Genomic DNA, 14,757 nt, shown 5'->3' with positions numbered 1-14,757 from the left:
GTACATACCACAGCAGGCTCAATTCGCTATTCTGCAGTGCAGAGTCTCCAGGGAAAATGCAGCTGGGAGAGGTACGAGCAGCTGCATTACCTACAAGCACTGCAACCCCAGTCACACATCTGTCCTCCCTCCTCCACGCTTTCCATTCTCTCCTCTTTCTGCTCCCTTGCAACAGCAGAGGGGTGAGAAAAGAGGAGCACAGCAATCACCATTTCCCCGTTCTTGTTCCTTCCAGCTGTATTTCTGCATTCCCACACCAAAGAGGGAAGGTGCCGTAATTCTATCAACACAATAAAACGCACCAGGAAGAAGAAGGTTTCAGAGCATTTCATTTGTAACCACAGTGCATTTTTCGTTATTGTATATAAGGCATAGACAGGTGATACATATGTCTTCCGGCTATTTCAAACCCCTGAATAGCAGGGAGCCACAGGGAATACTTTACAGAAGTCTTACCTCCTGGCTGGCTTTGGTGGAGAGACACAACCAAGCTACACAGGGCAGCAATGCAAATGGGATTGAGTTGATGTTTCCAGAACTCAGACCTGCTTTTACCCACCACAGTCCCACGGAGTCTCTCTGACATGAAAATTGGCCCTGCAGCCTGGACTGGGAGCACTGGGAGATTGCATGCAGGGATGTAACCCTTTCCTTATCCCTAGGCAATTGAATGCCCTGGATCCTGCTCTACCATCACTAATGACCTGTCCTGGTTTGTCAGGGAAGAGCTGTTGGTAAGTGCTGGGGAATAAAATAAGATTTCTCACTGGGAGATGCTCTGGAGAGGTAACACACAAATGTGTTTTGGTAGGGTTGCTTGCCTCTGCTGGGATAAACACCGATTGTTGTGATAGGATGGGTGATGAGCACCCAGATATCAGCAGTGTTTTGCATCCAAAGCATGGGTCAGTCATCCCTTCTGGGGCCCTTGGCACCAAGATTTTGTTTCTGAAATAGATAGGGGTCAATAGATAATAGATAGAGCAATAATGCCAAGATGGGAAATTCCACAATCTCTGCAAACCAAAGCAAGGAAGTAAAGTAATGGGGCTGATTTCCTGCTGTGGACAGGAGAGAAAGGCAGGTCAACACTCAGTGAGATACCCAGACACCCCCCAGCAGAGCCCGATTGTGGTGGAAGAGGTGCAAGGACTAACCACACCAATATTTTCATAAAATATAGAACCCAAAACTCATTAAGGTGCAAACACAAGCAACTTTTGTCCTCCTCTCATCAGATCCCCAAGGAGAAAGCATTATGGAAAATTTGACCAAGACTTGGTAGTTTAATAGTGGCAAATAAATGGGGGTGTGGGTGCAAATAAGGTTGGGAGGCTTCTAGGGAAAAACTGAACAAATGCATAAATGAAGCATTTAACTGTGCCGGTAAAATGAAACACCCACCCTGGGGTGCACGAGCCCAAAGCAGACTTCATCACTCAAGCTTTTGGGAAAGGGAGGCTGGATCAGCCAAACCTCAGCAGCAAGGACAGGTTTTTATAGCTGCATGTTCTCCATGTCAAACACACTGTCTTCATACGCAGCAGTGAGCTGCCCTGTGCAATCTGGGTGCTGCTACAGTACTGAACAATAAGGGATTTCATGCTCAACACATTACATCCCAATCCAGCAAAGCAACTAGGCGTGTGCTTTTTTTCCATGCCTTCTGCTAAGTGCAGGCTTAAGTGCCTTGCTGGAGCAGGCCAGGAGCTTACATTAGCACAGTTTGTCCTGAGGAACTCTGATCCCCCAGGATCGCTTTTCACTGCTACTTGCTCTCACATGTCATGCTGAGTAGCAACAGCTCCAGGGGACAAATGAAACCAAGGAAGACATCTCTCATCCTGCTGAAGGGCAGTGGGGAAGGATCAGTTTATCGTCAAAGGGACTGTAACAAAAGCCACGGGGTGCCAGAGCAGCAGGACCACTGCCTCTCTCAAAGGGACATTTGCTTTCATGGTTGATGCCCCTGTTCTGGGAGATGGTTCCTTGCAGGATGAGTAGATGCAGGATGAAAATTCGAAGCTAATGCTGTTTTGATTAGCATCCTCTCATGACATAAGCCAGAACTACAAAGCACTAGAAATCCCCTTAGACCATATCGCTCCATCTGATTGCAGCAGCAGCAGCAGCAACAGGCAGACAGGAGGAGGGAATAGAAACCAGCAGAAATGTCCCAAAAGTGCCATCCCAGTCTGTCACAGCTGCCATTTGCTCTGCGGGAGGCTGAGCAAGACCTGCAGGAATCGTCTTATCATAATTGGTTTGCAAAGCAGAAAGCAAACCAGCCTGCTTCCAAAGGTGCAGGTTATCTGCCTTGCTGGCACCCAGCAGCAGCAAGCTTCGTGGCTCACATCACGTTCTGGTTTGTACTTGTTTTTGCTTAAGCGTGTTTGGAGGTAAAAAAAGGGAAAAAAAAAAAAAAAAAAAAAAGAAGAAACAAAAAAGACTAATACATTTACCGAACTGCAGCTGCAGGGGTTGCATAGAGCAGGAGAGGAGAAAAGCAAAGTCCACACGTGCTGCTTTGCTCCTGGGATTGCTCAGAGTAGGGCTCAGCCCAACTCTGCTTTCTGCACTGGTTTTGAAGGAAGGCATGTGGGACTGTAGAGGTGAAAGAGCAGCTCAGAGGGAAAACAAGCTCCAAAGCACATGAGCCAGACCATCCGGTCCTTCATGAGCACAAAATTCAATGGGTGTTTTGATTTAAGCAATTGCCACCAACTCCTGCCCAGGTTTTGTGTCTCAGCCTTTTCCCTGGGTCCTGTAGCTTGCGTTTTTTCTGGAAAGGCAACTTACCAGCATAGGGCTTCAGGCCGTGCAGCACATTTCATCTTTGGTAAACTTTATATGTGTATAAACCAGATAAGACACATTGCACAGCAAAGGAAAACGGAGGCTTGTTCGGAGCGCAAAGAAAAGTGTGCTCAGAATCAGATTTTGGCTGGCACTTTGCTGCTTACGCCAGCAGCCTGCAACTCCTCCCTTAAGGTCTGCCACATGCCTGAATGCTCACAGACTACATGTGAAAAGGTCCTTTTCTCCACCCCCTGCAGTTTTGCACTGGTATTTAAGCTTTACAATCAGAGCAGCTTAAAAAAAAATAAAAAATAAAGAGGACAGACAAGGAAGTAAAATAAGAAATACTTCAGAGTACTTCAGAGTGGGTATTGTTTATGTGCTGCTTCCGAGGTGAAGTGCTGTAGGTGGGATTTGCATACTGCATCAGGGTAAGCTGTATCTTCATTTTGGCAGCAGCCTAGGGCCTGAGCGAGGCTGTTCCTTCCCCATCTCCACCTGCTGATGTGATCCACTGCAGAGCTGCAGCTTCTTTGCAAGATTCTCTGGACCTTTCAGGAGTTTTCCAGCACAGCTTCAGTTGAAAGGTTTCACCAGTTTCATAGCAGCATAGTTCTAGAGGGATGGAAAAACAAGGGAAAGAAAAGCTGATTTGAAGCGGGTATGGCAGGGCAGCGTGTGGAAGTTAAAGCAGTTTCTTGGGTACGTCAGAGAACTGCAGATGGAGCTTCACTCAGGGCAGGCATGATGGCCAAGCTCCCAGCCCACAGAGACATCCAAGCAAAAAGCACATTCCCACTAGCAAGGATGGTAGAAAAACCCAGATGCGTAAGAAAACAGGTCTTGCCTTCTTTGAGTAGAGGCTACTGGTCACAAGCACCAACAGTCACTCCTGGACTTTGATTGCTCCTTCCACGCATTTGTAAGACAGATTTCCACCTCTTTGTACCCTTGTAAGAAATTCGGCATCTCCCCACCAGCACTATCCCACTGCCCACCTGCTTTTCTTGCTTCCTGCTCTTGCTCATCCAGCTCTTTGCTGAGTCGCTGCAGCCTCCCCCTGTCCCCTGGCTCCCGGTGCCCCTTCACCCCTGCCCTCTCTTTGTGCTGCTCCCCTACAGCCCCTGAGGCTGTAGACACTACCCAAGCCCTGACCTGGCATCCTTACCGCTCCTTCTCCCCACAGCCCCCCCAAAACTGGTGACCTCACCCACTCTGCCTGTTGGGTTAGACCCTTTGGAAACAGACCCTGGCCCCAGTCCCCGAGCATCCACCAAGCCATGCCATGATGTCTTCTGCAGTGTCCTGCTTTCCACAGGCCAACACCTGCACCCAGGATCACACCAACAATCAGCTGGCCTGAACAGCAAGAGGACGGCTCTCGAGCCTTGCCCCGTCCTGATGCAGTCTGTTAGTACAAACCTAGCCTGCAGGCCCATGGACTATCTCCAAAGAATCTGCCAAAGGCAATCAAGAAAAGCAAACCTATTGCTGATTTGTTTTCTTCTGCCTTGTCTGCATCCCTTAATGCCTCAGCCATCTGTTTCAGCATCAGCATTTGGTGTGGTTTTCGCTTCTAAGAGCAGACATCCCAGGCAAGACCTTCCTGTGCCTGTTTTCTGGGATCTCGACTGTCCCTGCTATTGCACAGTGAAGTGCAGGGCTGCCATGAAAAATGAGGTGTCACCTTATTTTAGCCTATTATACGTGCAATTGCTTCCTTGAAAGAAGATGACAGCACTGTGAAAAAGAATAAGCTGAGTAAATGCTGCTTATCAAGACCACAAAGAAAATACAGGCGAAGATGCATACTTAGGTCATTTGGAATGAGCTATTTTTAAAGTAGCTTTGATTCAAACCCCCGTAACCACATACTAGCCAGTCTGGAAGTCCCTCCCAAGCATATTGAATTTAATAGGTACAGGATGTTCTATCACTCTGTCACTTTAAAAACGCAACTGGAAACAAAGTATAGTGCTGGTTACCAGCAAGGTCTTTGGAGGAATGGGGGGCAGAAAGCACACAACAAAAGTCTGACCAAAGGCATCTTGATAAATTACAATGTGTAGCAAAATATAAGGCAGTTTGCCAACTGAGGATTTCTAATAATGCCATAAATCAAGCAAGCAACGTTAGGGCAGTTTACCAGAAGTCATTAGAAAAGCCTCCAGTGACATATAACCTTCGAATTAATTATCCATCCATTTGTCTTTTGGAGTCTATCCTTCAAAATACTCCTATTTTTTATGATTTGACTGGTTGCATACTGGAGGGTAGCAAGTTTTCTGTCCAGCTATGAATTTGTATTAACAAAGTGTTGAAAGCCAAGCAGGATTATCAATCAGTGTCGAAAGCGAGCTGTAATTAGAATTAATGGCAATGGAAGCAACGTTGGGCTTGCAGAACACAAACAGAGCTTTAAAAGGTAGTAAACATTTTCATGGTGCTGCAAAGCAGAGCTGACTCCAGCTGGAAGGAGCGTTACATTTTTCTATGGTGGTAGCCACTAAAACCTTTACAATAATCACTGCTTCAGGGAGATAACTTCACCGCTGTATTCCCTACATGTTACCGATGCAAAAACCCAGGCTGGACTTTTGTAACCTTTTCTTCTGACTTTGTGTCCAGCCCACGACTCTCACTCAACTGTTCCCATAGCAGAAGGCAGAGTTCTTCTTGGCTATGGCAGTATTGGATGAAAAGTCCCTCAAAGTCACTGGACCTTTCCAAAAAGCCCCACAGCCTACCATAAATGAGCGCTGCTGGACAGGAGCATAGGGTGGAACAAGAGCATATCTTGTAGCACTCAATCTCGATACGTGGACGCCTCAAGCAACAAAGAACTTACCACAACCTTTGGCAAATTGTTCCAACAGTTAATTACCCTTCGTCTCAAAAATTAGCATCCTATTTCCACTGGAATGGTTCCTCTAACTTAACATCCAGCTACTGGAGCTCATTATACTTATGACTGTTGCTTAAAGAATCTTCTGATGTCAAGTTAAATCTAAGGACCGTCTAAGGAAATCATATAGGAAATATCCAGGGAATGCTGTTCCCAGAGTCCTAGCTTGTATAGACCATAATGACAACCACTCTGCAAAGAAAGCTAAGGCAAACCAGCAAGTAACTTGACACTAAGACTGGGTGGAAGAGCCCAAGTAAAAAAATAAAAGAACCTCAGCATATCAGATTTTAAACATTTTTTCCCATTTTTATAAAACTAGACAACTTTTTTTTTTTATGAAAATTTGCAATGCCATGCAGTTTTCCACCCAAAACCAAAAGGCCTTCCAGTTGGAAATGGCCTCTCACCGACTAAAACAAGTTGCTCTGTAAACAGTTGCACTAATGATGACAGATTTCTTATGGACTTGTGCCTAAATTTCCCATACTGCCACACTCCCAACTCCTCACAGATCCTGAGGAACCTTCTCTTCATTCCAAAGCACTTCCAGAATCTTCCCCACTTCTGCAGGTCTCCCCCTGCTCCTTCCAGGGACCCCAGCTCCCACCGGGGCAGCCATGGCAAGTTCCCTGGCTGCAAAACAACTGCTGGTTGCCCAAAGCTCTCCTTGGAAAAAGCCTTTGAAGAGGACCCAAGAGGAAGAATGGGAAGTTCTTTATTCCAGCCCATGATCCATCACATGTACTGTGTGCCCTGAGGACAGAGGACAGTGGAAGTACAAAGGCACCACATCTTCCAAGGTTTCTGATCCGTGAAGTAGTCCTAAAAGGTATTTTGCAGAAAATTCTGCAATATAGCCTTTCAGTTATAGATATATATGTTATAATTTTTTATATATATATATTTCCTATATATAGCTATATAGCCTTTCCCTGGGGTGTAAAGCATCTCTTGATGGATATTCTAAGCAAGACCAATACATCAGCTTCTTCATTCACTGAAAAGCCTGAGCTTTTGGGAACCAACGTTTTTGGGCACTACTGTTGGGAAGCCCAGACAGCCCTTTGCAGTGTCAGGTGGACGCAGACAGCTTTTCAATTTGCTCTTACTCTCCAGCTACTCTGACGGCAAAGCTGAGACTGTGGTTGGAACCTTTCAGCACTGTATGGGGAATAGGAATAAATAAAAAAATCCCACTTATTTTTATATCAAGAGCCAATGAAATGCCTTGGGTTCGTTTTCAGGGGAGAGTCCCCTCCCCCTGGGATGGAGGGTGACCTGAGCAGGGTTAGCTTAGCTCAGGGGCCCGTTAAGTTTCCCACAGCACGCTGTGGACTGATATTTCTCAGGTAAAAGCTATCTTCCTTCAGTGTCCTCAGGCTGAGTCCAAACAGGACAAAATTTGGGGCCAGGGCTCAGACTTCTCTGGCAGCATCTGGTGCACAGTACCCAATGCTCCCAGGTGGAAAGGCTGGATGCAGGCAGGGGCACCCAAGGCTCCTGCTGAGCCACGGACCAGCTGCTGAAAAGCAATGACTGGAAGGACCCTGAAGGTCCCTGTGGAGGCGTCAAGGAGCAGAATGCTCTGGAAGAGCTCTGCATGCAAGGCCAAAGCAAAAACAGCAAGAGAAGCAGGAAAACAGTAACTTCACCTCTGTGTGCACCCCTTAGCATCCAGCATCCCTGTTCCTTACCCTCTGCCTGCTCAGACTGATGGTTCACATGCCCTAACAGGATTCCCTTTAGGTTTTCCTCCCATCACTCACCCCTTTGCCCAGGACAAAACCTTCTGCCTGCAGCATGGGACCTCGAAACTGCATGTGCAGTGGCAAGATTACATTCTGTGTTTCACACTGTGTAAGGTCCTTACTTTAAATGGGACCTGATGGTGCTCCTGGCACACAAGTCAGAACAGAAGTGAGGAAGAATTGTTTTTCCATGCATTTAATCAGGGATGTAATGGTGAGCCCTGCCAAAGGTCAAGACGCCAGGGGCATTCTTCATAGCAAACCAGCACCAGGGCAATTGCCAAATTTAGTGCCTGATGAAACAGGAAAGGAACTAGATCTCCAACAAGATACAGAACCAGTGACCTCAAAAATCTAGGGGAAGCTGGCCAAATGCATAAAAACAGAAAAATTCCATGAAACATGGCCTTACTTTTTCAAAATATGACTAAAAATTGATTCAACCAAAATGAGGTTAAATACAACGACATGTAGCTAGGAAACAGGGAAAAATACCAAGTAATAATGAGTGTAAATCAATATTTATAGTTTGCAATTTTTTTCTTATCTCAGCATTGTTTTTATATGATACCACTGGAACGAATGCAAAGCCACTTGCATCTTCAGGGAAACACTGAGTTCTTCCCAGCTGAAAAGGCTTAATTTCTGCTACTTGACATAAAAAGGAGTCTCCGGGAATGGCTCCGGCAACAGGGCAGGGAGGAGGCAATGCAGCACAAATCTTCACTTGCACAATTATTTCCTCCTTCATACTACTTAGCACCTCTGGAATTGTTATTCCAGCAGGAGAAGTATCCCAGCCCTTCCCATGGGTATGAGGATGGAGGGACGCAGTGAGCCATGACCTAATCCCATCCTCTTTTTTTCTCGACAGGAATAACCGAGCATGCATGACTTCAAATCATCTGAAAGTGATTACGATGGCAAGGAGAAATTCCACACCTTGCTTTTCGGTTGCACATTGCAAGCACACAAAGCCATCTGCAAAAGGCAGCCACATTCTCCCGCATGAAGTTATAAATTACTCCAATGAGTTCTTTTATTAAAAAAAAAAAAACCAACACACACATATACAAGGAGCAGAATTTGTTAAGTGCTAGAGAGAGAGAGGCGGGTCATTTTTCTTATCAGTCTGAGAGGAGGGGAAACGGCATCCAAGAGCCAGCATGAATTATTCCAGTGCTGTAGGAACAGAGGAGGATACTAAAACCCATCCTAAGCCAAACTGGAAGGCCAAGGCTCCATTATTTATTTCTTTTATTTTGCCATTGGAACTGACAGTAAGGCAAGAAAAAGCCACTTTGTTGATGAACGAGGTGAACCCCCCCCCCCTCGTTTCAGACATTACATTGGTTAACATGCTTCAAGCCTCGATAACAAGAGATGGGGCTGCCTGAATGCCTTCGAGCTCCCTGCATCTTTAAACAATTACAGAGCGATGTGGGTTTTGCTGCTGCTCAGCCCTGGGAAATGGCTGCATTTCTAATTAGTCTGCAGTGTTCCCACCGACCCTCCAGCATCTCCAACACCAGCTGCTCAAACCTCTTTGAAAGCAATCAATTAACCTCAGCATCATTAGACACGAACTGAAACTTGGTCGCAAAGAGGTGGGCACCTTGCAGTGGGTCTGCAGCAGAGCCCAGAAACACAGACTCTTTTTGACCCATCATGATCTACCAGGCTGTTCCTCAGGGATCAGCACAGAACTTTGCAGCCACGTGCATGGGGACCATCTCTGTGACCACAGAGGCAGGTCATCCACAGAGACCTGAGGGAACACCTAAGACCTTGGTCAGGCCCCCCCCTCCTCTCCCACACCCATCGTACCGGGAAGGCGTAGATGAAGATCCCCAGGAAGAGCAGCAAAACGAAGAGGATGATGGCCAGGATCACCACCCATTTGTATCGCCGCCACAGGATGTACTTCAGGGTCTTGTACGGGGAGGTGAACCATAGGAAGGAGGTTTCTGGCCGCCTGAAGCCAAACAAAGTTGAGGTCACTTCTGAGTTCCACAGTAGTTTCACCCTCCTGGATCCCCAAACCCCATGAGTGTGCCCTGCTGTAACAAACTGGCTGTTCACCCTGTAACCCCGCATTGCTCTGGGTGGGTAAGCTATGGCAAATGCCCTCCTTGGTAGTCCAGACCAGCCTCCCAGCCACCCCAGATTCCCTCAGCTCATACACTGAGCATCAGCAGTTCAAAACGGAGCCTACAAGGGAGCAAGCCCTTTGCAGACAGCAGACTTCACACTGGGAACACTGGTTTTCAATTTGTTCCTGGAGATCTGTGCCCCGGTGGTTACTTTTCCATTCAAAATGCTCTTACTTGGGGTCCTCCAGCTTGGGGTTCATATTTGGCTCATCCCGACCCATGCCAGCTGGCCGCTCTTCATGCTCTTGTTCTGCCACGATTTCCAAAGTCATTTCCAATTTGCCCTGTGTGGGTTAAATAAAAAAAAACTTATAAACAAAACAGAACAAAAAACGGAGATGTCAGAAATGAATGTATGATGCAAAATACTGATTAGAGAAAGAAAAACCTCTTTGAGTATAACCCAACCACTACCAACAAGGACCACAAAGAACCCAGCAACAGTGGCTTTCATACAGGTCCCTCACCTGCCCACTACAGTGTTCTCAGCAGATACTCCAGGACATTTCAAATGTCAGTGACACCCAGGTTTAGGCAACCAGCTCAGGGGTCTTTTGCTGAATGACTTCATTCACTGCCTGGACCCCCTCACCTGTATTGAACAGTCGCCAAAGACTTGAACAGGAGCCCAGACACTTACATTTACATATATCAGTCTGACAGCTGGAACCTTTCCCTGGTACTTGTCACAACACAATATCATTAAGAATAGATGTGATACAGAGTCAAATTAGGTGGCATGTTTCAAAAGCCACAGCAAAAATCCCACAGAACAAATAACTTCTTCTGAGGCATTTGTATGGTGCTGGACAAATCCTGGAGAATGGCCAGCTGACAAAAGCTGGTCCAGTTTGTAAAATTTGCAGCCCAAGACTGCATTCTCTGCCACAGCATCCTGCACATCCTTGGCCCAGCCACGTCCCTCCCCAATGAGAAAGTCCCCAAAAGAACACCTGAAGAAGCCACCTTACCGCCAGGATCTTCTTCTGATCCTCCTCAGTAACACAGGGCCACCATCCCTTGACAGTTTTCTGCTCAAAGAGTGACACAAAGCGACTTGAAGACAAGGTCTCATCTACTAGCTCTAAGGAGCACTTCTCAGCAGTCTTGGCAGGTTTGGGCATCCTGTTAAGATCCATCTGAATGGAGCCTGCAAGGAGGAATGTTACTGGGAAGACACCTCGGTATAACAGGTCCTTTAAAACGTGGACTCTTTCCCTGACGAAATACTCACTGTGGCACCCTCCTGACCTCAAAGAGCTTGGGCACACACCCACCTAGCAAGGGGGAGAGCAGGCTCAAATGCAGCCCATTTCCAGGCATAATGCTTGTTTTAGCCAGCAGCTCTTCCTAGGAATGGAGGGCTTGCCATCACCATTGTGCTTAGGAAGGCCTGAGCCATGAAGTCCTTCTAGAAGATGCTGCAAAATACCTGCTGACTTACACAGCTCTAATGTTGGATGACTTGCCCTGAGGTCAGCCAGGCAGGCTGAGATTTTTAATGAAGACTAAGGGATTGAGGTGAAGCTCAAATTGTACATACCCAGAGCGCAGTCAGTAGAATAGCATCAGGCAGGAAGCTTGCAGATCTCCAAACAGGCTATTTTATTGCCCCACCCAGTAACTGCAGCAGACTAAATATGAAGGGTCTCCCCCCAATTTGAAAGCTTCCTTCTCAGCCAGAGTGATCCAGTAATTAGCACATTTACCTAGGAAACCTGAGATCAATTCTCCAAGTGTCAGCTGAAAGTGCCTGCATTTAATTTACATTGCTACACCAAACTACCTGACAGCTGGGAACGTCCCAGAACGCACACAGGGTCTGGACCCATGGCTCAGCTGAGGGACAGGAGCTTTCCACATTCTGTGGACGACTCACGTTTAATACCCTGTTTGCACTGCAGCCTTTCTGTGCCACAGGCTCTTGCCACCAGTGACAACAGCAGCACAGAGCAGGTTTGTTGTGAAACACTTTTGAAACCCATGGATGAAAAGTGCTTTACAAAAGCTGCAGACCACTCTTATTTGCTAGAATTTGCAAAGAATTCATGTTGGCAGTCAAGAGCTCCTGACGTGCAGAGCCAGAAATGGAAAACACACCTTGGCGAGGTTATTTCAGCACTCAGCCTGCGTAATTAATCAAAAACAGGATTTAAAAGGATCTTGATCACATACTTCCTCAGAGAAGCTTTTGATGTTTGAATATTTTTTTTTCGAATGGCAAGAAGAAAGGTAGAACAAGATCTGACCAAGAAAATCATAATGCTGGAGCCTCCAGCTTCTGCACAGCTAATCTGCTGCATGGCTCTGCTATCCTCCCTATTACAGGGGTTTGTTTTATTTTTTTCTTGAGCTAAACCTAGATTTCTGAGGATGATTAATGAAGCTAGCACTGAAAACTGTCTAAACAGCCCAGATAAGGCAAGGCAGGTCAGTGATCCTCCTGGTCATCTCAGCTCCAATACACCATTAGCCCCAGTGAGCACATCTCAGCACAGACTCAGATGAGTCACGGAGAACTGGGGACTTCCTGGAAGGTGATGGCTCTGCTGGATTTGATGATGCTCTCAACATCATGTCAGCCCAGGAACAGGCCACTGCAGGCTCAGACTGGAAATCTGCCTAATACAAACAACTTATCATCAGCCCTGAACTTATGCTGACATCGAAGCCTGTTCAGTGACTTAAACTGGTCTTGTTGTGCTTTCTTCATATCCTGGAAGGATTCAAGAATTTTTTCCTTCCTGTTTGCATCAGCAGAGATGGAGGCAAAAACCTCTCCTGACTTACTTACCCAAATAGTCATCAAAAGAGAACTTGTCATTGTCCCAGATCTGGAAGATAAGCTGTGGTGGAATCTTGTTTTCTGTCTTGTCCAAGCTCCAGAAGTGCTCCTGAAATCACACCAGAGAAGCAACCAGGGAAAAATAAGAGGCTCATTAGCAGAAGTGGGCAGAGCCTGGCTACTCTCACCTCACAGCACTGGAAGTCCTGTAACATAGTATGTGTCCTGCTCCAGGTCTGCAGGGCCAGAGCCAGAGGGCAGCGCTGGCTCTGGCCACTTCTTGGGCAAGGATGCTCAATGGAAAACCTAAGAAGGCTGGTTGGTATCAATTTGTACCTGAATTTAGTGACAATATTTTAACAAACAGACATCTTGAGCTTGCAGATAGGATCTTTTGGAGTGACAGCATCACGTTCACATAATTTAGATGAGGCTGACTCTCCAAGTTGAAGAGAGCAGTGAGTGTTGAGTGCCAGTGCTGCCAAACTTCACCTTCCTCTTAACTAATGGAAAAATATAGGAACAACACTTAAATTAGCACTTATGGTAGGCGGATTCAAATACATCCCTTCCCCTTCTGCCCATCTCTCACCCCAGCTCTGCCAGCAGCCAGAGCCCTGCACAAGTCTGAGTCCACCACTGCTCTGATCTGCCGCCAGGTCTTTGGAAAGCAGTTCGGGTGTGCAGTGGTCAACACGAGACCAGCAAACGCCTCCATCACCTGCAGGTAACCTCTGGCTCCCAAGTTTACCTACTAAACATGAATATGTAAAGAAAGGGACTGGTGCTTTCATACCAGCCTACTGCACAGTGGGTTCCTCCATTCTCAGTTGACTTTGTTTACCTTCTGTGCACATCTCCCAGGTTTTCACTCTCCGTATGGGTAAATGCTAGAGTTGGACATGGTATCCCAGTAAATCTGCTGCCAGTATTACACTGGGCTGCTGCCAAGCTGCATACATGCTTGCCATGTTTATTACTACATCTAAGTTCAAGAAAGGAGAGCTCCAGAGCACCAGCAAGTCATGATGACCACAGCCTGGCTGCCTCTACAACCAGTCATGCAGGGAAACTATGACACCTGATTTCAGCCCTTATAATGCGAGATCTGGCACCATCTCTATGCCTTTCTCATTTCTATTAGATGGGCAATGGCTTTATCTATTCCTTGCCACCGGAGCTGCTGTGACAACCTGTGGAAAGGCTTTGCAGCAGTCCCAGAAGGTTATTTGCATCACATCTGGAATGAAAATTACATTGTGAACATCCCCTCTAATTACCATCGTTTACCAAGCCCTTGTGCAGTGCAGGAGCTATCATCCATCAGTTCTGCAACCCAGCGGCAATAATAAGGAATAGCCACTGCCTGGGAGACAGCATCCACGGGGGAGCTCAGCAACAGGATGAGGCAGCAATTCCTGCTTTCTGGAGAGGAGATGATTTATAAAACACTCACCCATGAGAAGTTTGCAGCTGCAGTGGCCCGGTTACTATAGTGGGTAGGCCAGCAGCAAGGCAGATGGGCTGCCTTCTGGGTAAGTCACACCAACGCTCCCCAAAAAGCCAGTCAGGGGGAACTTGCAAAGTAGACTAACAAGGAGGGTCTGAATCCCATTACTGTGACAATGAGCTTGCGGTTGCATCATTATAATATACAGTGGATATGCACCTATGCCACAAAATGTGCTATTTATGTGGTTGCAACCAGTAATATTTCCCAACAGGGATCTAAAACCACTTTTGGGATGCCACAAGATGCCTGGGAGTTAGGACTAAGAAGTGTTAGGACAGAGGGAGAGAGACAGAGACGCACACAAAGCTGAGCTCTTGTTATTTCTGGCTCCAGCCAACACTTGCAAAGAGGAGGCAGAGTCACGATCGGTGTCTACTGACAGAGGCTCAGAGGTGTGTCCTGTGGGCAATGCCTCCCGCCGCACTCTTGCAACATGGCAGTATCATAAACGGAACAGATTTAATTAAAACCAGGAAACTTCAGCATTATTCATGACACATACGTAGCACCATAAATTCACTGCGGTGGCTACAAGACCTGATTCATTATATCGTGCAATATTAAAAAAAAAAGGGGGGGGGGAAATGTGTCACACTCCATAAGAACATAAATATTCAAGCAGGGAGACTGTGGGCACTTAAATCCCATTGAAACTGGTTTCACTTTAAGAGATCACCCTGGACGGTTATATTTCAATTTAGCTCCATTCCTCGCCTTGCTTTGGAAAAACACGCCAGCATTCTTGCAATGGAGCATTTTATTTATGCATTTTAAATATTTTATAATCTAGAAAAATAAAATAAAGTCAACGGAAACTTCCATCTCCCCCCCTCGGCTCATTGCAATGTATT

At 46.5% G+C, this 14,757-nt stretch overlaps 1 protein-coding gene across 14 annotated transcripts in view; it reads right to left on the bottom strand.

The window, feature by feature from the left end:
* Nucleotides 1-1,256: 1,256 nt before the first annotated feature.
* The window catches only part of DYSF (dysferlin), a 104,378-nt gene continuing 90,877 nt past the window's right edge, over nucleotides 1,257-14,757 (bottom strand). For 13 of the 14 annotated variants that reach the window (XM_055796232.1, XM_055796237.1, XM_055796238.1 and 10 more), the window contains 5 exons: nucleotides 12,403-12,502; nucleotides 10,580-10,758; nucleotides 9,783-9,892; nucleotides 9,283-9,430; nucleotides 1,257-3,414 (listed from right to left, as the gene is read on the bottom strand). In XM_055796232.1, coding sequence (XP_055652207.1) covers nucleotides 3,376-3,414; nucleotides 9,283-9,430; nucleotides 9,783-9,892; nucleotides 10,580-10,758; nucleotides 12,403-12,502 — 576 coding nt within the window. In that variant the 3' untranslated portion in view covers nucleotides 1,257-3,375. Of the gene's footprint in view, nucleotides 3,415-9,282; nucleotides 9,431-9,782; nucleotides 9,893-10,579; nucleotides 10,759-12,402; nucleotides 12,503-14,757 lie in introns of those variants that run through there. The other variant, XM_055796235.1, reaches the window with a different exon arrangement.

Source organism: Falco peregrinus, chromosome 2 (genome assembly GCF_023634155.1).
Source record: "Falco peregrinus isolate bFalPer1 chromosome 2, bFalPer1.pri, whole genome shotgun sequence".
Taxonomy (NCBI): Eukaryota; Metazoa; Chordata; class Aves; order Falconiformes; family Falconidae; genus Falco; species Falco peregrinus.
This window is presented reverse-complemented; position numbering and strand designations above follow the sequence as displayed.